At 35.3% G+C, this 26,880-nt stretch overlaps 1 protein-coding gene across 1 annotated transcript; it reads left to right on the top strand.

Moving 5' to 3' along the window:
• Positions 1-25,366, top strand: LOC136163548 (calcium-activated chloride channel regulator 1). Its single transcript, XM_065927965.1, has 14 exons — positions 1-159; positions 1,595-1,735; positions 1,932-2,082; positions 2,855-2,963; positions 6,247-6,427; positions 11,165-11,392; positions 13,248-13,472; positions 15,656-15,833; positions 17,845-17,945; positions 18,291-18,515; positions 18,648-18,918; positions 19,483-19,653; positions 20,398-20,637; positions 25,026-25,366. The coding sequence occupies exons 1-14, from the start codon at positions 1-3 to the stop codon at positions 25,364-25,366; spliced, it is 2,721 nt and encodes a 906-aa protein (XP_065784037.1).
• The last annotated feature ends 1,514 nt before the right edge of the window (positions 25,367-26,880 follow it).

The raw sequence follows: 26,880 nt of genomic DNA, 5'->3' as shown, positions 1-26,880 counted from the left end.
ATGGTGCTCTGTCTCACTGTCATTCTGTTCCTAACTTTGCATCTCCTGCCTGGAATGAAAAGTTCAATGGTAAATTTGATTAACAATGGATATGATGGCATTGTCATTGCAATTAACCCTAGTGTGCCAGAAGATGCAAAACTCATTCAAAACATAAAGGTAAGAGAAAAGCTTATTATCCACTTATTTTTATTTTGTTAAGTATTTCAACTCATGTTGCCTAGGCAGATACACACATTCACATAGTTATAACTTTCCAAAATTCCTTTGATAATATCCATCATTTATTTAGCATGTATCTAAACTGTCAAGGTTAATATCTGCTTAGTTTAAGTATTATGTACCATATATTAATAGCTTTAGTCACTTCCTTAATGAATTATTAAAAGGCCAAACTACTAATATTTTCAACTTATTAAGCTAAAAAAAAGATCTTCAAGCTACTAGAGAATAATTTTGAAACTTTATGAAGTTACTTTTATAGTGTTTAAAAAACTAACCTTATTTAAAGCCCTTGAAGTTCATTATCTTATACATTTTTTTCAATTTTTTCAGTTTTCATATTTGTTTAGCTCTGAAAATTTTGAAATTCTTAGGTATCTGATCATAAAGAAAATATTAGATGTTTGAAGTTGACTTATTACCTAATTTGCTTTGGGTTACTCAGTACAATATTCTACATATAGTACTCTTAATATATACTATTTTCTTTGTATCTCAATATCCCTATAAGGTGGTCAACAATGCATGCATGCATGCATGCTCACTCATTTCAGTCGTGTCTGACTTTTTGTGACTCCATGGACTGTAGCCCACCAGGCTCTTCTGTCCATGGGATTCTCCAGGCAAGAACACTGGAGTGGGTTGCTATGACCTCCTCCAGGGGATCTTCCCGACCCAGGGATCAAACCCACGTCCCTTATGTCTCCTGCACTGGCACACAGCTTATCACCAGCACTACCTGCAAAGCCCACACAATATAGATTATTAATTACCCTTGCTGTATAAATTGAGAGAAGTTAAGTGATTTGTACAGTCATACATTAATTAGCGAAACTAGAACTTGAAGCCAATGACTTAGGTATTCTTAGAAAATTACTGCTTGGTAAAACTTTGCTTTTTATGAATACATTCCATAACTAACTCAAAATAAATCTAGCAAATGGTTTTTACAATTAACAACAGCATAAAATCAACCAAACTTTAAACTCCCAACCCAGTTTTAAGCACCTCTGTCCAATTCAAGAAACAACTTGCTAACAGACTCCCAGTCTTTTTTTTTGTTTGTTTGTTTGTTTTTTTTGACTCCCAGTCTTAATTACCTTTATATCTCACTTAGCACCCTCACTCCCTGCTCCAACTCATGTTGAATGCAGACCTGGACAGGTAAAAATTAAAGAACTGATTTCTAGGTATATAAAAATGAGAGTTTACAGACTAGATAGATAGAGTAAAATGTAACCTACTTTTCAGTTAGTGTTTGCCAAAATATTTGGGGAGATGTGCTTAGATCAGCTTCTTCTTGCTTGCATGTACACATTCACATTCACTTCATTGTGAAACTGCTACTACAAGGTACTTTTAATTTTGTCAGGAAATGGTAACTGAAGCTTCTACTTACCTGTTTCATGCCACCAAACGAAGAGTTTATTTCAGGAATGTAAGCATTTTAATTCCAATGACGTGGAAGTCAAAATCTGAGTACTTAATGCCAAAACAAGAATCATATGACCAGGTAGGGTATTTTATCTAGCTCCTAAATTGTTTCTTCTTGCTGTGATTTTTAGAAATTAATGCTCATAATTTTGAGTAATTAGTAATGACTATTTTAATATTTAATTTAGTAATATAAAAGTTCTAAATTTAGATGAAAAATTCCTTGTTTCTATTGCTCATGAGTTCTGTTTTGGTTTGTTTATTCTGCCTTTTAGGCAGAAGTCATAGTTGCTAATCCTTACCTAAAACATGGAAATGATCCCTATACACTTCAATATGGAAGATGTGGAGAAAAAGGACAATATATACATTTTACTCCAGACTTCTTGCTGAATAATAATAATTTGCCTATCTATGGGTCCCGAGGTAAGGATATCTATTTCATAATTCTGTTTTGATTTCCACTGGAAACAAATATAACACTGTGATTAATGGTATTTTTTAAATTTTTAAAGGAAAAAATAAGTATTAATTAATATTTTTGTTTGGAAAGTTACTAGTTATGTTCAACCTAACTATATTTCTTTTTGTATGTGTGTCTAATAATAAAGTTAGCCATTTACTGATACTAACCGATTTAACTTCTTTAGTCTAACGAAAGTTGTCAATTTCTAGATTTCCTTGACTCAGTTAGATTGATGATGTGGGGAAGGGAAACTTAAAATATAAGGAAACTATATTTATATACAAGTTTCCCTCAGTATCCAAAAGAAGTGTTTCTATGAAACTTTTCATAAGTCAGAATGATATACAAGAAGCAATTACCTAAGGACACATCTTGTTAACAGATACACAAAATATGTTGAGATAAATCACAGATGCTCACAGACACATTTCAAATCCATGAGGCTTGATGCCAAGCACAGTTGCTAGGGAAGGAGCTTGGTGGTGCCACTTTTCCTGCTCTGGGTGTGTGCTGACTGTAAAACAGTTGACTGCAAAACAAATGCCTAATGCTATCTTTGCTTTTCACCTTTTTTCATAAAAGCAAAAATCCTCTTCAAATTTCTTTCTGTTAGTGAAAACAGGTACTAAGGTGGGTCTTTCATAAAAGTGAAGTGGTATATAATGAATTTTCAAAAAGCAGGGATACCTCTGTTGTAAACATAAATTTAAAAGCGGCAATATTCTCTCACAGGCAGAGCGTTTGTCCATGAGTGGGCCCATCTCCGATGGGGAATATTTGATGAGTATAATGGGGACCAGCCATTCTATATCTCCAGAAGGAACACTATTGAAGCAACAAGGTATCATTCTATTGAATAAATCTGTTTTCAAAAGTTTTCACTTATGAATTTTTAATTTTCTATACTAGGCAAACAAAGACTATCTCTGTGATCGAATGCTCACACAGTTAATTGCAATATTCAACCTTCCCCATTATATATCTAACAATTTCTGAGTATTACATTTTGGAAGCACGATCAATCAAAATTTGGGAATAATCTCAATATTCATGGGGTTGTATTAAAAATATGTTGTTGTCAGAGGAATGAGAAAGAAAAAAGTTGTAATCTAAACCTTAAGATATCTGAGAATTAGAGCTCAAGTTCCTACCCAATCTTTTACTCCATGTGGTTGAAAGCTTTTTAAGGTGAATCTGTTTCACTGAAATCAATTAAACTGTTAGAGCCTCATGTTAAGTATATTCTATTTTTCATTTACTCTTGAGCTTAAAGAAAAGAAGTACTTTTCATAAAAATAAGTGAGAAATTTGATCTTTTAAAGAATAGGTAGAATTAGACAATTCTTATTTATGAATAGATGAGATATTTAAATTAAAACTATCAAACACATGGAATAGTTAATGAGTATTAAAGGACAACAGAAATCAGTGTAATTAAAAATGCTTTAGAATAAAAAACATATTAGAGAAAAGAGGTGTGGTAGAAAAATGCCTTTGCATTGTTTACTTTATGTCTACTAAGCTGCTAGGAGAGTAGCTGTGAAACCCTACACAGAGACTAGGGTTTCAACCCAGGAAACATTACTCTCTCTTCTCATGCAACAACCCCTCCCAGCCCCTCCTCCCCTATTCAGATAATGCTTGTCAATCCTTCAAGTCTCAGTTTAAATGCTTCCCCCAAGTGTCTTTCCTCTCCCTCCATTTGGGGTTAGATATCCTTGAGGCTGTTCCCAAAGCAACATGCATGGGCTTCTGTCACCTGCGTGTGTGTGTGTGTGTGTGTGTGTGTGTGTGTGCGCGCGCGCTCACTCATTCATGTCTCTTTGTGACCCCATGGACTGCAGTCCACCAGACTCCTCTGTCCATGGAATTATCTAGGCAAGAATACTGGAGGGGGTTGCCATTTAATCCTTGAAGGTGCTTCCCTCACAGTGGGCAATAACTTTCTGTATCATTTTATTTACTCCACTAGACTTCAAGATCCTTGAGGACTGATTTTTTTAAATCTCCTAGCCTTTTACATGGCATAAAGTAAAAACTAAACAAAGAATGTATCAAATAACTACTTTTTAAAAGTTAATGAAAAATAAATCAGTTTCCTTATCAGTCGTAAAGATATATAGTAAAAACAAGTATCGAAAATAACAGTGAGTTCCTACTGTGAGCCAGGCACTTTGTCAGAAGCAACTTAAGTTTAATTTTCAGGCTTACTCTAGAGCTAACCTTCTGGGAAAATATGACTAATCATTTCTTTTAATCCTTGAAATACAAATAAGTGTATTTAAATGGATTAATGGAATGAAGTTTAATATTAACACAGAATGGGATAAATCCTGCAGATAAACAAGAACTCTTTAGAATCTTTTACCCATACCCTACTCCACCTCATTCTCTGCCAGGGATTTGACAATTCTCTTACTTACAAAGACCAAAAGGTTTGAACACACAAGCATTTCTATACAGGGTTTATTTTCATTTCTTCTTTCAGTCTAGCTCAATAAAATGTAGAAACGTAAACACAAAAACCACACATGGTTTTTTATGTATGATATATACATCTATGTATAAATGTATACATCTGTATAGTGATATGGGCTTCTCTGGTAGCTCAGCTGGTAAAGAATCTGCCTGCAGTGCATGAGGCTCCGGTTCGATTTCTGCATCAGAAAGACCCCCTGGAGAGCGGATAGGCTAACCACTCCAGTATTCTGGGCTTACCTGGTGGCTCAAACGCGCCTGCAATGCGGGAGACCGGGTTCAATCTCTGGGTCGGGAAGACCCCTTAGAGGAAGGCATGGCAACCCACTCCAGTAGTCTTGCCTGGAGAATCTCGTGGACAGAAGAGCCTGGCGGGTTACAGGCCACAGGGTCGCAAAGAGTCAGACACGACTGAACGACTAAGCACAGCACAGCACACATAGCAGTATCAGTTCAGATCATCTGTGTCCGCCTCTTCGCAGCCCCATGCACTGCAGCACGCCAGGCTTCCCTGTCCATCACCAACTCCCGGAGCTCACCCAAACTCATGTCCATCAAGTCGGTGATGCCATCCAACCATCTCATCCTCTGTCGCCCCATTCCCCACCTTCAATCTTGCCCAGCATCCGGGTCTTTTCAAATGAGTCAGTTCTTCGCATCAGGTAGCCAAAGTATAGGAGTTTCAGCTTCAGCATCAGTCCTTCTAATGAATATTCAGGACTTATTTCCTTTACGATTGACTGGTTCGATCTCCCTGAAGTCCAAGGGACTCTCAAAAGTCTTCTCCAACACCACAGTTTAAAAGCACCAACTCTTCAGCGCTCAGCTTTCTGTATAGTCCAGCTCTCACATCCATACATGACTAATGGAAAAACCATAGCTTTGATTCAATGGACCTTTGTCAGCAAAGTAATATCTCTGCTTTTTAATATGCTCTTTAGGTTGGTCATAGCTTTTTTTCCAAGGAGTAAGCGTCTTTTAATTTCATGGTCGCAGTCGCCATCTGCAGTGATTTTGGAGCCCAAAGAAATAAAGTCTCTCACTGTTTCTATTGTTTCCCCATCTACCTGCCATGAAGTGATGGGACCAGATGCCATGATCTTAGTTTTCTGAATGTTGAGTTTTAAGCCAACTTTTTCACTCTCCTCTTTCACTTTTATCAAGAGGCTCTTTATATATATACATATACATACACACACACACACACACACACACACACACACACACACACACATGCAAGTATATATGTATATGTGTACCATGAGTAGGAAATCTAAGAGGGTTTTAAGCATAATGTTGACTCTCCCCTCTCCACTGGGAAGCAACTCCTCTGTATCTTTTAACTCAATTAATTTTCACAATATCCCTGTGAGGAATTATCATCTTTAGCTCAAAGTCACAAGGAGCTAATAGATATGTTGATCACTTTAATGAACAGCGAATATTAATACATATGAATTAACATCATGGTTCTTGTTGAAATTGATGGTGAAAAGGGGTAGGACACTGTGCTTACTTTTGTCAAAATGGAATTTGGTACATGGTCCATAGCAATTATCACTGAGGGAAAGATTTTAGGATGTTAATATCTATTCATAATCTCTCTGGCCTTCATATATAAATGTAATCTAATTCTTTCACCATAGATGTTCAACTCATATTACTGGTACTAATGTGATTTTCAAGAAATGCCAGGGAGGCAGCTGTATAACAAGGCCATGCAGACGTGACTCACAGACAGGGCTGTATGAAGCAAAATGTACATTCATCCCAGAAAAATCCCAGACTGCAAAGGAGTCCATCATGTTTATGCAAAGTCTCCATTCTGTAAGTACCTTCTTTTTCTGGTCTCACAAAGGAAGCCTTTGGGAAAAATTAATTAGTGAAGCTGAATTTTCTACTGTGAAATTATATATACCAATAGAAGTAAGGAAAATTACTAAGACAGTCAACTAACAGTCATTTTATCCAGTCCTGTGTCACCAGTCCTGTCAGAAAATATCTGGGAATTATCCCATACTTTATTACTAACCTGTCTTTTTTTCTTCAGAGGTAAAACTGTACCCTCCTCATTGCTATCACAGAATTTCTTATAGCATCCCTTCACTCATTTGGCTTCTGTAGTGTCTAGAGCTACAACCTTACTTTAATTATTTCTTCTAAGTGTTAGTCGTACTACTTTTCCAAAGTAAATCATTCTGTAGCTTCGGAAAGTACTGCTTTCCATTATCTATCTTCACACTAAAGCACTCTAAGCTTGGCAAAATGATATTGTGAAAACATAAATGGCTCTGTCTCTACAGAACAACAAAAAGCTGCTTAATCTGAAATTTAATTCTCTAGTTTTTTAAATGGGAATTTAAAAATACTTTACAGCATCACTGTTGTTAGTTTTATAAGAGCTAGTATAAATAAAGTATGACCACAGTGCTTAGCACAAGGTGAGTACAAAGTAAACTTAAAATTTTTAATTTTTTTAAATTATAAAATATTTGGATAATATGAAATTGTCTCTTTCCCTGGATAAATTCAGCTTCATTAATGTAAGCATATTATAGTTTTTTAGTGAAAGTTTCCAAACATTAAAAATAGGCTTTTAAATATGAAACATATGAAAGTTATCAAAAGCAGCAAATCAAAATAAAGAATACTATCCCTAGATAGTAAACTAGCAATTATAAGAAGCAAATTTTCATATACCAAATTACTAGTAACACAGACTTTATGGATAGAGGTTTGTAAAAGTCTATTATTTCCAATAAGCTTTAAAATTGCTTTGAAGTCTAGGGCATTAATAATGAAAGACTTAAGTAAAAATATAGACTTGATAATTTCTTCTAAAACTCCTAAATGAATCTAGTGAGATTTTTAAGTAAAAATTGTTTTCCAGCCTAATAAAGCTCCCTCCTCAGAATATTTGAAGCATGAGTCTAGAAATCTCACTTTAACCTGCAGCAAGTAGATCCACAAAGGTAGCCAAGAATTCAGCATTCAAATAGATATTAGATCATGTGACACAAGAAGATAATTGGAATATATACTGTCTGTACAAAACTATAAATTCTGAAAGCATTTGCCTATTAAGAGATAACTGATGCTGCCTATCAGAAAATAAATAATAATGAAGAAGGAAAATCATGTAGCTGAAATATGGAGGGCAACATATAAAATATGGCTCAGAGATAAATACTGTACTTTAACTATAATATCTTGTGCATAACACTAGCTTCTAATTATTATAACATAGACTAAATACATACCTTCTAATTATTGTTACATAGACTAAATACATTGTATGACTGTACCCAAGGCATAAGCTCAGACCCAGGAGGAATATGCTCTGAAATAATGAATATTCAAGTTCATGATTTCTTCCTTTAATTTCTTCCACTTCATGTCCAATACTGTATTAGGAGCAGAAAAAATACACAAATAATTAAAAATAATTGTTTTTGAGGAACTCAATTTAGTGAGGCTGGTAGATATAAGAAAAATAAGTAAGAATACAAAGTAGGAAGAAATAGAAACCAAGTATTGTGAGAGTACAGAAAACGTCTCCAAATAGAGGTCAGAAAACGGTTTCTAAAAGAAATGAGCTTTAAGTTGGGATTTGAAAAAAAAAAAAAACTAGTATGAACTTGCTAAAGCAGGAAAGGGAAGTGTATTCTAGGCAAAGAAACAGGTTTACAAAAACAAAGATGGAAAAATACACGGATGCCACACATGACTGCACAAGTTGAGCACTGCCAAATTATCGGCAGCATGCTCACTAAAATTTTAATATTTATTGGAACAATTTTCAAGTTATTGTTGTTGTTCAGTCACTAAGACTTGCCCAACTCTTTGCAACCCCGTGAACTGCAGCACGCCAGGGTTCCCTGTCCTTCACACTTCCCAGATTTTGCTCAAACTCATGTTCATTGACTCAGTGATGCCATCCAGCCATCTCATCTGCGGTTGCCCCCTTCTCCTGCTGCCTTCAATCTTTCCCTGCATCAGGGTCTTTTTCAATGAGTCAGTCCTTCGTATCAGGTGGCCAAAGTACTGGAGCTTCAGCATCAGCATCAGCATCAGTCCTTCCAATGAATATTCAGGGTTGGTTTCCTTTAGGATTGACCATTTTGATCTCCTTGCTGTCCAAGTGACTCTCAAGAGTATTCTCCAACACCACAATTCAAAAGCATCAATTCTTTGGCACTCAGCCTTCTTTATGGTCCAAATCTCACATCTATATATGACTACTGGATAGAAATAAAAAGAATTTGAGAAAGGGTCACCTTTTTTTAATTTGCACAAATTTCCTCTTCCCTTTTTCCATTTGGATTGGCGAGAACCTTATAAAAGTTTCTGGCATACTCTGAAGAACAGAAGAAAGTTCAGTGTTCTATAAGCAAAATACACACAGTAAGGAAGAAACATGGAATGAGACTGAAACACAAAACTGGAACCTACAAACCTAATGTGTTTGGATTTTTATTTTATCAACATCAGGCTTGTAATGTAACCAGCTAATTCCTTCAGGACAATTCTATTGGCTGTGAAAAACAAAAGGGAGTGAGATAGTGTAGGTAGGTAGACCAGTTGGAAGGACACAAAAACAGGCAGATAAGAGACCTGAAGGTCATGAATAAAGGCAGTGACAATAATAAAAGGAATCAGGTTTCATATATATTTCATAACATCAAGATGATTATAAATCACTGCTTTAACTGAAAACTATACTTTTCTTCCATACAAAATAACCCCTTTTGAGAAATATAAGTTAGAAACATAAGAGAAGGAAAAGAAACTCTTACAACTTGAATAAAAGTTACACAGGTTTAATAATTTAGTTCTAAACCTGAACTTATAGCCAGAGATTTATATAAGGAAGGCATTTAAAAAAACAAAATGACATTTACAAAGCTGAGGCTTTACTGTAAGATGAATTCTTTCCTAATGCCACACTAGTTTATCCAGTGTTTTTCCAAGTTACTAAATTTTCAAAACTTGGAGAATTTTAATAGGTTCTATATTAAGGGAACATCATTTGGCAGAATTACTGGACACAATTCACCAGTTCAGTTCAATTCAGTGACTCAGTCGTGTCCGACTCTTTGCAACCCAATGAACTGCAGCACGCCAGGCTTCCCTGTCCATCACCAACTCCTGGAGGTTACTCAAACTCATGTCCATTGAGTCAGTGATGCCATCCAACCATCTCATCCTCTGTCATCCCCTTCTCCTCCCACCTTCAATCTTTCCCAGTAACAGGGTCTTTTCAAATGAGTCAGCTCTTTGCATCAGGTGGTCAAAGTATTGAAGTTTCTGCTTCAGCATCAGTCCTTCAAATGAATATTCAGGACTGATTTCCTTTAGGATGGATAGGTTGGATCTCCTTGCAGTCCAAGAGACTCTCAAGAGTCTTCTCCAACACCACAGTTCAAAAGCATCAATTCTTTGGCGCTCAGCTTTCTAAATAGTCCAACTGTCACATACATGCATACTGGAAGAACCATAGCTTTGACTAGACAGATCTTTGTTGGTAAAGTAATGTCTCTGCTTTTTAATATGCTGTCTAGGTTGGTCACAACTTTTCTTTCAAGGAGTAAACATCTTTTAATTTCATGGCTGCAATCACCATCTGCAGTGATTTTGGAGCCCCCCAAAATAAAGTCAGTCACTGTTTCCACTGTCTCCCCATCTATTTCCCATGAAGTGATGGGACCAGATGCCATGATCTTAATTTTCTGAATGTTAAGCTTTAAGCCAACTTTTTCACTCTCCTCTTTCACTTTCATCAAGAGGTTTTTCGTTCCTCTTCACTTTCTGCCATAAAGATGGTTTCATATGCATATCTGAGGTTATTGATATTTCTCCCGGCAATCTTGATTCCAGCTTGTGCAATTATGGTGACTGTAGTCATGAAATTAAAAGATGCTTACTCCTTGGAAGGAAAGTTATGACCAACCTAGATAGCATATTAAAAAGCAGAGACAATACTTTGCCAACAAATGTCCATCTGGTCAAGGCTATGGTTTTTCCAGTGGTCATGTATGGATGAGAAAGTTGGACTGTGAAGAAAGCTGAGAACAGAAAAATTGATGCTTTGGGACTATGGTGTTGGAGAAGACTCTTGAGAGTCCCCTGGACTGCAAGGAGGTCCAACCAGTCCATCCTGAAGGAGATAAGTCCTGGGTGTTCATTGGAAGGACTGATGCTGAGGCTGAAACTCCAATGCTTTGGCCATCTCAATCGAAGAGTTGACTCGTTGGAAAAGACCCTGATGCTGGGAGGGATTGCGGGGAGGAGGAGAAGGGGGTGACAGAGGATGAGATGACCAGATGGCATCACCTACTTGATGGGCATGAGTTTGAATAAACTCCGGAAGTTTGTGATGGACAGGGAGGCCTGGCGTGCTGTGATTCATGGGGTCGCAAAGAGTCGGTCACAACTGAGCGACTGAACTGACTGACTGGCTGACTGAAAATCTGTGAAGGATGTATAACACAGCCAGCTGTATATTTGGAAAGGGAGGTAATGCATCAGTTACTGTGTAATTGTCTTTCAATTGATTTTTTCCAGGTGACTGAATTTTGTACAGAAAAAACGCACAATACGGAAGCTCCAAACCTACAAAACAGAATGTGCAATGGCAAAAGCACATGGGATGTAATCATGAACTCTACTGACTTCCAAAATACATCTCCCATGACAGAAATGAATCCACCAACCCATCCTACATTTTCATTGCTCAAGTCCAAACAGCGAGTAGTTTGTTTGGTACTTGATAAATCTGGAAGCATGTCTTCAGTAAGATTTTTATTTTTCAGCTCTTTTAAATTAGATGTTTAAGCTAATAGAAGTATAATTTAATCTTAGGTTTAGTTTTACTAAGCGAACTAAAATTTATTGTTCTAATAAATTTTAATTGATGATTTTGTATGGACAAGCACTAGAAGATAATATACCAAAATAAAAGTAATTATCATATTAAGGTTATTGGATTATGTATGACGTTTATTCTTTTAACTTTTAGTTATAACAAACAAGAAATAATATAAGTGAACAAAAAGAAAAAATGAAAATCACTCATGATTCCACCACTGAGCATATTATAATTCTTTTTCTTCTGTTAATGCATTTGTATTTCCTCCTCAAAAATGTGATTATCTTACATAATATTTCATATTCACTTTGGGAGACATTAACTAGTTCCCCATGGTGGAAGGCTATTTTAATTACAATAATTCTGATTGTTCTATTTTTGCTGTTTGCTCCCTGGATCTGTAACTGTGTAATTGGATTTGTTTCTAGTTGCATGAAGGCTTTCAAGTTACAAATGGTTGTCCAAGCTCCTATGAATGCCACAGCCTCCTCCAACAACTATTACTTGGGGCCCCTGGATCAGAGACCCTCAATATAAGGGTTAGGAGAATGTGTTGCCTCAACAATTTAGGGGCTATGCCCCTAAACAGCAGGAAGTAGTTATGGAATGAAAATGACGCCCCTTTCCCTTGGCAACATAATTCAAAAGGGGGGAATGAGAGAGTTATTTCCTAGGCAGGTTGATAAGAAGTCTAGGGATCCCCAAGGAGAGAGAGGTCTAGAATATTCAAGGAGGAAGAAAGGACAAACTTTTTTACTTTTTTTTTCTACATTCCTTAGGATTATACAACAATAATGTATCCTGCCTGAGGACAGTCTTTGGATTAAACCTTCTAGCCAACTCTGTTATCTTAAAATGTAAATTATGGGAGTAGGTCTGGTGAGGTCTTTACAACCTCCAGACTTTCTTTGGATTCACTGGAGAGTATATAACTCCATTGCTAACACTAGCAAGGGGGTACTCTTTCTACCCCCTTCTGATGTCTATGTCAGAAGCTTTCTCTATCTCCTTTATACTTTAATAAAACTTTATTGCACAAAAAAACACAATATTTCATAATATGATTTTTTTTACTATACCTTAAACACTCCCCAGGGGAAAACATGATTCCATGAAACATATTTTAATGATTGTATCATATGCACAAACTATAATTTAGTCAAATAACTTCGCATTAATGGACATTTTGATGATTTCAACTTATCAAAAACTACACTGCAACAAACATTTTTGTGTATGCTTTAAATTATTTCCTTATTGTTAAAGAAGACGGTATACATTTTCAAGGCTTTCCCAAGTATAACATGACTGACTTTTAAAGCTTTTATTTAATATTTCTTTTTAATATAATGAAGTTAAATGCTAAAATACAGTAATCAATTATTACCATGCTCTCTGGCCATGAACTTTCTTTTCACCAGTCTGTCAAGATTGGAGGAAACTGAGGGATTGTTCAGACATGCCACAATAATTGATTCAATGATTACTGGAATTATTTAATCCCTTTAGTTTAAATTATAAGAATTTGTTAGGGATATTAAAATAAACAGGGGCTTGCTTCCCTGGTGGCTCAGAGGTTAAAGCATCTGCCCTCAATGCGGGAGACCCGGGTTCGATCCCTGGGTCAGGAAGATCCCCTGGAGAAGGAAATGGCAACCCATTCCACTATTCTTTCCTGGAGAATCCCATGGAGTGAGGAGCCTGGTAGGCTACAGTCCACAGGGTGGCAAAGGGTCAGACAGGACTGAGCGACTTCACTTTCACTTTCTTTTCTTACAGGAAGATCGTCTCTTTCGAATGAATCAAGCAGCAGAATTATACTTGATTCAAGTTATTGAAAAGGACTCCTTGGTTGGGATGGTTACATTTGACAGTGTTGCTGAAATCCGAAATAATCTAACAAAAATAACTGATGATAATGTTTACAAAAATATCACTGCAAATCTGCCTCAAAAAGCTAGTGGTGGAACTTCAATTTGTAGGGGGCTCAAAGCAGGATTTCAGGTAAAATAAAAATGCTTTTATAAGTATCATTTGCATTTATTATTACTTTTAATATTGTCCAGCTCTCTTACAAGAGTTGGGAGCATAGAGGTCTCCCATTTAAATAGTTTTTTTCAATAGTAAAAGATGTTTATCTGTTTTCATAATCAATAGCCAGACAAAAAATGAAAGATAATTACAATCACAGGCCATAATCGGGACATGATTAACCTAACAATATAAAATAATTACATACAGTTTGGGGGGTCAAGCAAAGTGATGTGGTAAGTGGAAGTACCTACATGCACATGTTTTTATCCGCCCAGCCAGTCTATGTCTTTTAGTTGGTGCATTTAATCCATTTACATTTAAGGTAATTATGGATATGTATGGTCCTATTACCATTTTCTTAATAGTTTTGGGTTTATTTTTTGTAGGTCTTTTTCTCGTCTTGTTTCCTGCCTACAAGTTCCTTTAGCATTTGTTGTAAAGCTGGTTTGGTGACACTGAATTCTCTCAACTTTTGCTTATCTGGAAAGCTTTTGATTTCTCCATCAAATCTGAATGAGAGTCTTGTTATGTAGAATATTCTTGGATGTAGATTCTTCCCTTTCATCACTTTAAATATATCATGTCATTCCCTTCTGGTTTGTAGAGTTATTGTTGAGAAATCAGCTGATAACCTGATGGGAGTTCTCTTGTATGTTGTCATTTTTCCTTGTTGTTTTAAATATTTTATCTTTGTCTTTAATTTTTCTCAGTTTGATTACTATGTGTCTCAGTGTGTTGCTCCTTGGGTTTATCCTTCCTGAGACTCTCTATGCTTCCTGGACTTGGTCGACTATTTCCATTCCCATGTTAGGGAAGTTTCAGTTATTATCTCTTCAGATATTTCCTCAGGTCCTTCCTCTCTCTCTTCTACTTCTGGGACCCCTAAAATGTGAGTGTTGGTGAGTTTAATGCTGTCCCAGGGGTCTCTTAGACTATCTTCATTTTTTTTCATTCTTTTTCCTATATTCTGTTCTACGGGAGTGATTTCCACCTCACATATTAGTTCAAAAGTTTTTCTTATTGTTTTGATATGTGTTATATGACATTTTGACCACAGACTATTGCTGAAAAGATTATATCAAATTACATTCAAACAAATAAAAACCTCTTAATTACTTATGTAATGAAATCATATAAGCTTTTACTTACAGAATCATAGCAATAATATCTGAAATTTCTAGAGCATTATTAGTGCCCATATTAAATGCTTTTCATTCATAATCTTACTTTATTGCTACCATTAATTTTTAGTCAGGCACTATTATTATGCCTATTTTGCACATAAAGAAACTGAGGTACAGAATAATTAAATATCTTTCTCAAGGTCATATAATCAGTAATTGGCAAAATCATGATCAAAACCTGGTCTTTCTTACTCCAAAGTTCCAAAAGGTAATCATTACACTGAACTCTTTATAGAACTTTATTATAAATATAAATTATATTCACATATACATATATGTTATATATACATATACTACAGAGAGACTAAACACTAGCTATTCAATTCAGCAAATGGAAGAGCTAGAATTTACTCTCTATTTCCTGAGTAAATTGTGTTAGCCACTATTTTTGGTAAAAAATCAGGAAAATACCACCCCCCCAAAATTACAGTATTTGATAAATTCATGAACTTCCTTCTTCATGACAGGTCAATGTTTTTTCCAGGAAATCCTAAGATTCTTTAATTATCTACTAACATGTATAAAAAGACACAAGTCACATCATTTAACTTTGCATACCTGCCTTCAGTCATGGTTTTACAAATGTTGTCTAGTCTGCAAATTACCAAAACTGCCTGGGTCATCGGGTCCAACCCCAAGTATCTCCTGAGATAATAATAGTTAGCATTCACTGAATATTTACTGTACGTTAGTGTTCTAAGTGTTATATTCTTTCTGTCTTGGATAGCTTGAGTATATGTGAAAGCACTGTTAACATTCTGCCTTTGGAAACCTACAAGACCATTGTACATTACACTCATTTCCAAGCTAGCTCAACCTGGAATGACAACACGAAGTTTTCTTTTGCCTACTCTGATGTATAGGCCTAAAGACTTTTCCAAGATTAAAGAAGAGGTTTATTCTTAGTTTGTATGTATGTAGATAAGATATTCTCTAATTATTCATAATAGTCTGGTTTTTCAACATTAGGCAATTATCCAGAGTCACCAGAGCACTTCTGGTTCTGAAATCATACTGCTAACTGATGGGGAAGATAATGAAATACACTTATGCATTGAGGAGGTAAAACAAAGTGGTGTGATCATTCACACCATTGCTCTGGGACCTTCTGCTGCCGAAGAACTGGAGACACTGTCAGATATGACAGGTAAACCTTTGGAATAGAGTTTGAATAGAAAATACATTTTCAGTTTCTCTCATTCCAGGGACTCTTTCCCCTTAAAGTATAAACTGCTCAAAATTTTCCTGTCCTAAAAAATTCATCTTTGTCCTTTCCTTCTCTTCATCCTTCAAATTAATCTTTCCTCACCCCATTTCACTTCTCTCTCTTTTACCTATAATAGCTTCTTCTAACATTAGTCAATATTGTGTTGTCTTCAATCATTTCTCATCACTTTTTACCATCAAATGAACCTTTGCTCTCATGGTTACTGGACTTACTCAACTGCAGTTCCAAAATTCTTACTCAATATTTTACCTGCTCAATATTACAGTAGAGATTCAGCTAGCACTATTTTATTGAGGAAGAAATGTAAAATCTAGAGAATACAAATTATTTGCCCAAAGCAATATAGTAAGACAGGGCTTCCCTGGTAGCTCAGCTGGTAAAGAATCTGCCTGCAATGCAGGAGACTTGGGTTCGATTCCTGGGTCAGGAAGATCCCCTGGAAAAGGGATAGGCTACCCACTCCACTATTCTTGGGCTTCCTTGGTGGTTCAGATGGTTAAGAACCCACTTACAATGCGGCAGACCCAGATTCAATCCCTGGGCTGGGAAGATCCAGGGAGGAGGAGCTGGCAATCCACTCCAGCATTCTTGCCTGGAGAATCCCCAAAGACAGACAGCCTGGTGGGCTACAGTCCGTGGGTCTCAGAGTTGGACACAACTAGCAACTAAGCACAGCACAGCAGAGTTAGAGAACTGAATACCAAATCTTCTCTGCAATCCACGCTTTTCCAGCTCCTGACACCTAAGTTATCTCCCTCTTCATTAACTCTTGCGTCATTTAGTATCTGCATTTAATCAATTTTAGGGCTTTCCTGGTGGCTCAGAGGTTAAAGTGTCTGCCTGCAATGCGGGAGACCTGGGTTCGGTCCCTGGGTCAGGAAGATCCCCTGGAGAAGGAAATGGCAACCCACTCCAGTATTCTTGCCTGGAGAATTTCATGGACGGAGGAGGCTGGCGGGCTACAGTCCACAGGGTGGTAGAGTTGGACACGATTGAGCGACTTCACTTTCACTTTACTTTCACTTTCTTTAATCAATTTTACTTTATTCTACACTATCATTCTCTAATCGTTTTGGTATATCTTAATACAACCAGAAAATAAGCAGCTAGTTTAATATTGTCTTTAATTTTTATAACATTATTTGGTGATTAGATAAGCTTTACTAACGTGGCAAGCACTTAAGTCTAGCGATTGATTTTAAAATAATATAATTTGGTCAGTTTTCTTCTTTATTCTAAGATATTTTGAGCAAGGTTTACTTATTGTAGCATTACATCTAGGATACTGATATACTAAAAGTTCCTAAGGTCTGGAAAATTCATCTTTTTTAAGTTTAAAAAGAAATTTTTAATGTATTTTATAGTATATTGATAAGAGTATAGTATCAAATATGACTTTCCCACTTAAAATTAGAATCCTATGGAATATGACTCAGCCATAAAAGAGAACTAAATACTGCTGTTTGCAGCAACATGGATGGACCTAGAGATTGTCAAACTGAGTGAAGTAAGTCAGACAGAGAAAGACAGACCTATGATATCACTTATATGTGGAATCTCTAAAAAATGGTACAAATGAACTTATTTATAAAACAGAAACAGAGTCACAGACGTAGAAAACAAATTTATGGTTACCAGGGGCAAAAGGAGCTGGGGAAAGATAAATTGGGAGATTAGGATTGACATATAAACACTACTGTATATAAAACAGATAACTAATAAAGACCTACTGTATAGCACAGAGAACTCTACTCAATATTCTGTAATGTCCTATACGGCAAAAGAATCTAAAAAAAGAATGGATAAATGTATAAATGATTCACTTTGCTACATACCTGAAACTAACATTTTGTTAAACAACTATATTTCAGTAAAAATTTTTCAAATAAAACAAAATTAATATTATAAAAGAAATAAAATTCCATTTTAGGAGGAAATCAGTTTTATGCCAATAAAGACATAAATGGCCTTACTAATGCGTTCAGTAGAATTTCATCTAGAAGTGGCAGTATCACTCAGCAGACTGTTCAGGTCAGTATCTTAAAAAAATTATTTGCCTTTTCACACTTGTAACAAATTTTTATTGTCCTAAATACTAACTTCTTTCTCTAATAAATAACTCATCTGTCTGAAAACATTTCAGGTTCCAGAAGAAAAACATCCTACTGAATTTGCTTTTTGTGATACTTATAGTCACTTTTTCTTTGGATTATTCTATTTTTAATCAATATAAACATTCAGCCTAAGTCTTGGTTATTTTAACTGAAATCTTAAAAGTATATTTAGAATTTCTCTGAACTGACTAATCTTTGAAATCTTATTAGCTGTAATAACAAATCAGTCTCATGTGTTTGTTGTTTATATTTACGTTAACAGTTGGAAAGCAAAGCCTTGGGAATTACAGGAAAGAAATGGTTAAATGGTACGGTGCCCATAGACAGTACAATTGGAAATGACACTTTCTTTGTTGTCACATGGACAATACAAAAGCCAGAAATTCTTCTCCAGGATCCAAAAGGAAAGAAATATAAAACCTCAGATTTCAAAGAAGATAACCTAAATATTCATTCTGCTCGTCTTCGAATACCTGGTATTGCAGAGGTAAAAATATTTTTTTTATTTTCTCCATGCTTTATCAACCAATTTTAAGGAGAAAAAATGAAGACAACATCTCATATAGGAGTAGGAATATATTACAAAAGCTCTAAAATAGATGTTTTTTTTAATTTTCAGACAGGTACTTGGACTTACAGCCTTCTAAATAATCATGCCAGCTCTCAAATGCTAACAGTGACAGTGACCACTCGAGCAAGAAGTCCAACTACACCCCCAGTAACTGCAACAGCTCACATGAGTCGAAATACAGCACATTACCCTAGCCCAGTGATTGTTTATGCACAAGTCAGTCAAGGGTTTTTGCCTGTACTGGGAATCAATGTAACTGCCATTATAGAAACTGAAGATGGACATGAAGTAACATTGGAGCTCTGGGACAATGGTGCAGGTAATAAGAATCTGCATCAACTTCCACTGAACTTAAAATTCTACTACAGTCACATGTCTTAGAAGTCAGGATTTCCTATATATCCAAAGAAACATACTTTAGGTGAATTAAATTTAATTATAATGCTTTTAAAACTTCTTAACCTTTCACTTAGTTATCTTGTCTAGGCGTGAACATAAGCATATTTTCTTCTTTAAATTTTATGAATAATTTTACTTTTCCCATATAACAGAGTACAATTTTTCTCTATTTTCATTAGTATCAGTGTTTTACATTTGCTTTCTCCAGTTTAGTTACATTTTCCTATTTCAATAGGATTCTCTTATGAAATAATAATAACTAACATTAATTGAATGTTTACCATGAATTACACTTTTCCAAAGTCAAAGGTTGGCAAGTGGCCAAACCAGACTTTGAACCCAAGTGGCCTGATTCTTGGATTCATGTACTTAAAAAATTGTGCTATACTATCCTCCAAAATAGCTTGCATCACTAGGGTTCATAAACAGTTGATGTTGTCATTTTTATTTTGTGGTATATCTAATATTACATTTCAATATCAAGGTGCTGATACTGTCAAGAATGATGGCATCTATTCAAGATATTTTACAGATTACCATGGAAATGGTAGATACAGTTTAAAAGTACATGCCCAGGCAAGAAACAACATGGCTAGGCTAAGTTTAAGACAACCACAGAACAAAGCCCTGTATATACCAGGCTATATTGAAAATGGTAAGTGGCATTAAAATAGAAATATGTCATTTATCTAGGTAAATTATATGTGACAAGCATTCAAATTAAAAGGTACCATGGAAAAAAGAAAAAAAAGAAGAAAAGAAAGGTACCATAGAGGCGGCACTAGTGGTAAAGAACCCACATGCCAATGCAGGAGATGTAAGAGACATGAGTTCCATCCCAGGGCTGGGAAGAACTCCTGGAGGAGGAAATGGCAACCCATTCCAGTATTCTTGCCTGAAGAATCGCCCTGGACAGAGAAGCCTGGCTGGCTACAGTCCACGAGGTTGCAAAGAGTTGGACATGACTGAAGGAACTTATCATGGAAAACCTAAGTATAGAGTTATATAATCAACTTTATGTTTCAAAACCATATTTATTATGAGGGACCTAGTTTTGTTTACATCTCCCTCAGTTCATTTCAATTACACTGAAAAAAATTTACTGTGGCAAGCATTTTGCTATATACTGGAGCTACAGAGATAAATAAGGGGCCATCCTTGTCCTCAAAGAATTTAGAGTCAAGAATAAAGACAGATGGGGTAAACAATAGTACTAATATTTCATAATATCTCCTCATCAATTTTAAAATAACACCAATAAAATAAGCTTTTTTTCACTAAAAGTTATCACTTTTTCAATAGCTGCTACTATCACTCAATATTAACCCCTCTACAGCTGCAAATGAGATAACAAGAATAGATATGGCAATATGAAGTTACAAAATTGCTTTTTTGGTAGGTAAAATTATACTGAACCCACCCAGACCTGAAGTCAAAGATGACCTGGCAAAAGCTGAAATAGAAGACTTTAACAGACTAACCTCTGGAGGATCGTTTACTGTATCAGGAGCTCCTCCTCCTGGTAATCACCCTTCTGTGCTCCCACCCAATAAAATTATAGACCTTGAAGCAAAATTTAAAGAATATCATATTCAACTCTCATGGACAGCCCCTGGCAATGTCCTAGATAAAGGAAAAGGTAAGTGTGATATTATATTGTTAAATATTATATACTGCAAGAAATCCCACAGGCTTTCATTTGCTCAAAACTTTCTAATGTCCTATTTATAAATAACATATATAGATTGTGTACTATCAGTCACCTGTTTTCATATGTGAAAACTTAAGCCCCAAGAGATAATGAATTGGCCCAAATTACTTCTATATTTAATAAAAATTAGAAGTCTAACTCACTCTCATCAGATTCTGTTGTACCAAACTGCCTCTCACAAAATGAACTATCTTAGAAATTCTTTGAGAAGACTGATTTCCTAACAGAGAAAATTTTTTCTAAGTATTTCTGTACTTGCACAATTTCATTCATTCATTGACCTTTTATTGATGTTTCAAAAACTATTAGGTTCTTAAGAAATAAACCCTACTCTCAACAGTTAAGTAGAGAAGATAGCTCTTGAAAATAAAAGATAATTTTATAGAATATAATGAGATACACCATTGGATGGCCACTTCTATTAATAGTTCAAGGTTAAGATCACAAGGTATATCTTAAAGAACTTTTCAGGGAAGACTATCCCTTACCTAAGTCTTGAAGAATAAAAGAAGTTAACAAATTTAAGTGAAGATGTCCCAAAGAGAGGATCACAAGCAGAGATTTGGCTATGGAGTTTGAATTAAATTTCAAGGTCAAAATATCTCATTCATTCAAAGTTCCTCATAATAAACTGCCCTCATTCCAAAAAGCTTATATCACTTTTAGCTTTGCTTTAAATTTAACTAAATTAAATTAGTATTTATTGAATGACTGTCATATTCCAGAATTGTGCTAGACTAGAAGATTCTTATGGGGTAAAGCCAATCTTATTATTTTCCCTTTAAAGTGGTAAAATGAAAGTAATATGCATATCAACAGACAATAACTCAGAGGTTGTCAGTGCTTAAAAGTGACTTTCAATGCTCCTTCACTTGGATTATAATACACCCCTCACTATATGCTTTCAAAAGAAATGATGCTTCTTAATCTTTCATTTCCTATGTAGTTATATTTATTTTTGTTATTATTACACAATGAAAAAAATCATTCTGAAGCCAAAGGAAACATAAAATACCTACAAAGAGCTCTTTGTACTTCAGTACTGAGACTCTTATCATGACAGCTTCTGAAATACATTATGGCCCTTAAAACTATGGTGAAAAATATATATATATACTTTCACTGAAAAAGCCATAAATGAAATTATCTGACTGTATGTTTAGTTCTAACTTGAATTCAGTTAAGAGTAAGCCTTTAGATTAAGGCTGGATTCATAATAAATGTCCCTTATGCTGCTTACAGGAACTAAAAGAAGGAAGAAAGTATTTCAAAGAACTTCAGTGTGTTTAACCTCAAACTCCTACAATAGGTGGGATCTGATCTCCCTCTTTTCTTGTAACTAATAGGAAGATATTGTAGCTCTATCAAATTTTACCCTTAGACATTACAAAATGAGGTAGTAGCAGTATCTCAAAACATAAACGAATAGCCTATATAATTTTGAATGAAAAACTTAAATTTACTGGGACCCAATTTCCATATCTGTCATATATGCAAATCAGACTAGATGGCCTAGAATTACTAAAACAAGTAGATATAATTCTAATATTTTATGATCCTCTAATTTCGTCATTTTGGGCATCAACTGAATAAACATTTTTGGCCAAAAAGTAATATTTTTATTAAAGTACAATTGATCTACAACACTATTTTAGTTCTCAATACATAATATAGTGATTTGATATATCTATACAGTACAAAATGATTACCACTTTAAATCTGGTTACCATCTGTCACCATACAAAGTTACCATAGTATTATTGACAACTTTCTCCATACACACAATTCATCACCATGACTCATTTATTTTGTAACTGGAAGTTTGTACCTCTTAATTTCCCTTACAGACTTCACTCACTCCCCCCACTCCCCTCCCATTTGGCAAATACTTCTTTGTCCTATGTATTGATGAGTTTATTTCTATTTTGTTATATTTGTTCATTTGTTTTGTTTTTTAGATTCCACATATAAATGAAATCACATGGTATTTGTCTTTTCTGTCTGACTTAGTTCACTTAGCATAATACCCCTAGGTCCATCCATGTGGTCATGCAATACAAGATCTCATTCTTTTTATGGCTGATTAATATTCTGTTGTGTGTAAGTATGTATATATAGGACTTCTGTAGTAGTTCAGCTGGTAGAGAATTCACCTGTGATGCAGGAGACAGTTCAATTTCTGGGTTGGGAAGATCCCCTGGAGAAGGGATAGGCCACCCACTCCAGTATTTTATATATTTTTTATATATATTTAGATATATATTATATATATTAAAATATTTATATATATATATTTTTATATATTTTTTATATACATATATCCATTCACCTATCAATGGACACTTAGGCTGCTCCATATCTTGGCTATTGCAAATAATGCTGCAATGAACATAGAAGTGCATATATCTTTTTGAATTAGTGTTTTTGTTTTCTTGAGAAAAATACCCAGAATCAGAATTGCTGGATCATACAATCATTCTACTTTTAATGTTTTTAGTAACTTCTATACTGTTTTCCTGGAGAAGGCAATGGTACCCCACTCCAGTACTCTTGCCTGGAAAATCCCATGGACAGAGGAGCCTGGTAGGCTGCAGTCCATGCAGTCGCGAAGAGTCGGACACGACTGAGTGACTTCACTTTCACTTTTCACTTTCATGCATTGGAGAAGGAAATGGCAACCCACTCCAGTGTTCTTGCCTGGAGAATCCCAGGGACGGGGGAGCCTGCCGTCCATGGGGTCGCACAGAGTTGAACACGACTGAAGTGACTTAGCAGTAGCATACTGTTTTCCATAGTGGTGCAGCAATTTACATTCCCAGCAACAGCGCAAGAGGGTTCCCTTTTCTCTACATTTTGGCCAACACTTGTTTTTTGTTGTTTTTTTAATAATACATATTCTGACAGGTGCAAGGTAGTTTTGATTTGCATTTCCCTGATGATTGGTGATGTTGGGCACTTTTCATGTGTCTTTGGGGGCCCAGAAGTAATTCACATTGAAAACATAAACTGAACCTTCATAAAATTGGAAAGCTCCTTCCCAAGCAGAAAGAGTTCATAGAAGAGAGTCATCAAGTGATGAAATACATAACCAAGACTTCAAGGAGAAACTGAACCACCTGTTGGGCCTTGAAGAATAAGTACAATTTGCATAGATAGGGAGAGGGAAGCACATTCCAGGGATTCACGTCAGAGAGAAAAGGAACCAAATAATAAGCTCAAAGTCAAGAAAGCAAAATTTCACAATGAAATATTTGAATTAAAGTAAGGGATGGATGGATAGTTAAATAGACCCACCAAAATTAAACGCAGAGAGGATGTGAAGAGTAGTGGAAAAGATCAGATCGATAAGATGTATTTATTAAAAGACTCAGATGTTAAGGCACAGGTCCTGAATTAAAAAGAAAACCCTAAATTTAAGTTATTCATCACATACTTAAAACATCTTCAACATTTCATGAAATAAAGTCTTCACTTCAAAAAAAGACATTCGATGTTTTATTGTTCACGGCATTTCCTAATGTTAAAATATATTTCTTTATGGCTCTGATGGATTTCTAAAAGCATTTTGAAATGAAACATTTGTATTATCTTTCTTTCCTTTCTTGATAAAGTAACAGTAATAATAACTAATATTTCAAACATTTATTAAGTCCCAGACATTGTGCTAAACACTTTTCATGCATTTTCATATATAATTTTCATCACTAGCATTCCATATATATTTGTTGGATGAAAGGAATGATTGATTCTTTTTATAGTTAAGAAAACTAAGAAATATTAAATAAAATTTTCTTTCTTATAGCTAGAAAGTAGTAGAACTAAGGTGCTAGTCAAACTCTGCCTGACTCTTAAAACATGTTTAATTAGTACACATTCCAGACTCTTTGCCTCCCTTTGCTCTTTGTCCATATCCCTGGTTCCTACTCTACTTATCTGCTCTCTTATTCATCCATTTTATAACTCCCTCTCTCAGCTTAATGGAAAATAGCACAGACATAAGGTACTGAATGTCTTTACTATACTCAAACATTATTGTGTTCCTTGTGCTAAATCAAAAGTAGACTCAGTTCTTCATATTTCTATTTCTTAAAAAATTGAGATCCATTTTTAGTACTATACAATTTTAAATTAAATTCTTTGTGATTAGATAACTAGATAAAAAACTGTTCACATATTTGTTCTTAAAATAAAGAAGATGGAATAACCAGACAAAAACCCAGTGTGCATTTCTGATGGACTCTTAAATGTAAAACAATGTCGTAGCAATAAGGCACGTAGTAATTCTAACATATGTGAAATATCTATTTGTTTTCCAGCCAACAGCTACATTATAAGAAGAAGTAAGAGTTTCGTGGATCTCCAAGAAGATTTTGACAATGCTACTTTAGTGAATACTTCTAGTCTAAAACCTAAGGAGGCCGGCTCAGTAGAAAATTTTGAATTTAAGCCAGAACCTTTTAGAATAGAAAATGGCACCAACTTCTATATTGCAGTCCGAGCCATCAATGAAGCCAATCTCATCTCAGAGGTTTCTAACATTGCACAAGCAATCAAGTTTATTCCTATGCCAGAAGACAGTGTCCCTGCTCTGGGTACCAAGATTTCTGCAATCAGTTTGGCAATTTTTGGATTAGCTATGATTTTATCTATATTTTAAACTAGGGATTGCATCAGAACTGAGATTCAATGTTATACATAGTTGGCAAACATTTATTTAGGATTTTAATTTGCTATACACACTCTCTATTATAAAGCTATTTGAAATATATGTGAATGTATGAAAGTTGTAAATTTCCTAAATACTTGAGTTTATTAGTTATAATTAGTTTCACTTTAAACCAAAAATTAATATACCATTTCCTATCTTAGAAAAATCCATTTATTAACTAACCATAAAATAAAATGCATATTTTTACTTGCTGGCTGTTTTTTCTTTTTTTCTTTTTTCTTTTTTTGGCCGTGCCATACAGCTTGCAGGATCTCACTTCCCCAAATAGGAACTGAACCCAGGCCACACCAGTGAGAGTGCCAAATCCTAACTTTTAGGCCACTAGGGAAGACCTTATTTATTGGCTTTTTAAGAAACACTTTCAAAGTGTGCTATAAATTCACCTGGTATACTAGCAAAATCAAAGTTTTTCTAAGCCTTCTGAAAAATATTTATGAGTCCACGATAGAAATAACTTTATGATAGAATTATTTAAGTTTCATTTTTATTAGGAATGAATACTTCATATTAACAAAAACTATAATTTAAAAAAAGACTATAAGATAATTTTTCAATGAAATATGATCCAAAGCAGTAAGGAGGTCAAATTTGTTTTTTATCATTGATTAAAAGTGGTCTATCAAAGCTTTGACCCTAGGCATGAAATGACCATTAGACAAGAATAGTTTACTTTTGTATGTATTGTGGAACATCACTAAAGACCCATTCATATTCTGAGACCATTATTAAATCCTAAGGATATCATCAAGATGCTCTATCAAGGCAGGCATTTGTTTTGACTGCTATATCCTCAGAACCTACAATAGTATTTGACATATAATATACATTTAATAAATATTTGTGAAACAATTTAATGAACATTTTCATTAATCAATGAAATTCAAATTTGGCCAACTACATTTAAAAAATCCACAAAAATATCATGTGCATATGGTATTGTAAGAATTTGATAGAATGAAAACTAACCACTTAATAATGGTGATCTCAATCAACACAGCGAGTAAAAGTCACGCAGTCGTATCCGACTCTTGCAACCCCATGGGCTGTAGCCCACCAGACTCCGCTGTCCATGGAATTCTCCAGGCCAAGAGTACTGGAGTGGGTAGCCATCCCCTTCTCCACGGATATTCTCAATTCCAGGATGAAACCCCATCTCCTGCATTGCAGGCTGATTCTTTACCATCTGAGCCACCAGGGGAAGCCCAATCGACACATAGCATTTGTATTGTTGATCCTGTTCATGATGCCAATTGTCTCACTGTTCACACAATTCACACAATTCACTGAACCCAGGGTAGGCAAGGTGCAAGCTAAGAGGCTGGAAGAAGACACGAGGAGCAATAGGAACTGCTGCTGCTGCTGCATCGTTTCAGTCGTGTTCGACTCTATGCGACCCCACAGACGGAAGCCCACCAGGTTTCCCCATCCCCGGAATTCTCCAG

Source organism: Muntiacus reevesi, chromosome 1, assembly GCF_963930625.1.
Source record: "Muntiacus reevesi chromosome 1, mMunRee1.1, whole genome shotgun sequence".
Classification (NCBI taxonomy): domain Eukaryota; kingdom Metazoa; phylum Chordata; class Mammalia; order Artiodactyla; family Cervidae; genus Muntiacus; species Muntiacus reevesi.
Note: the sequence above shows the minus strand (reverse complement) of the source record. Positions and strands in the feature narration are given on the sequence as shown.

What these genes read in the sequence shown, in the direction of transcription:
- LOC136163548 (XM_065927965.1), top strand. Translation starts at nt 1, where the DNA reads ATGGTGCTCTGTCTCACTGTCATTCTGTTCCTAACTTTGCATCTCCTG. An exon ending in AACACTATTGAAGCAACAAG is followed by an intron (nt 2,964 to 6,246) that starts GTATCATTCTAT and finishes CTTTCACCATAG; the next exon opens with ATGTTCAACTCATATTACTG. An exon ending in ACCAGGCTATATTGAAAATG is followed by an intron (nt 19,654 to 20,397) that starts GTAAGTGGCATT and finishes CTTTTTTGGTAG; the next exon opens with GTAAAATTATACTGAACCCA.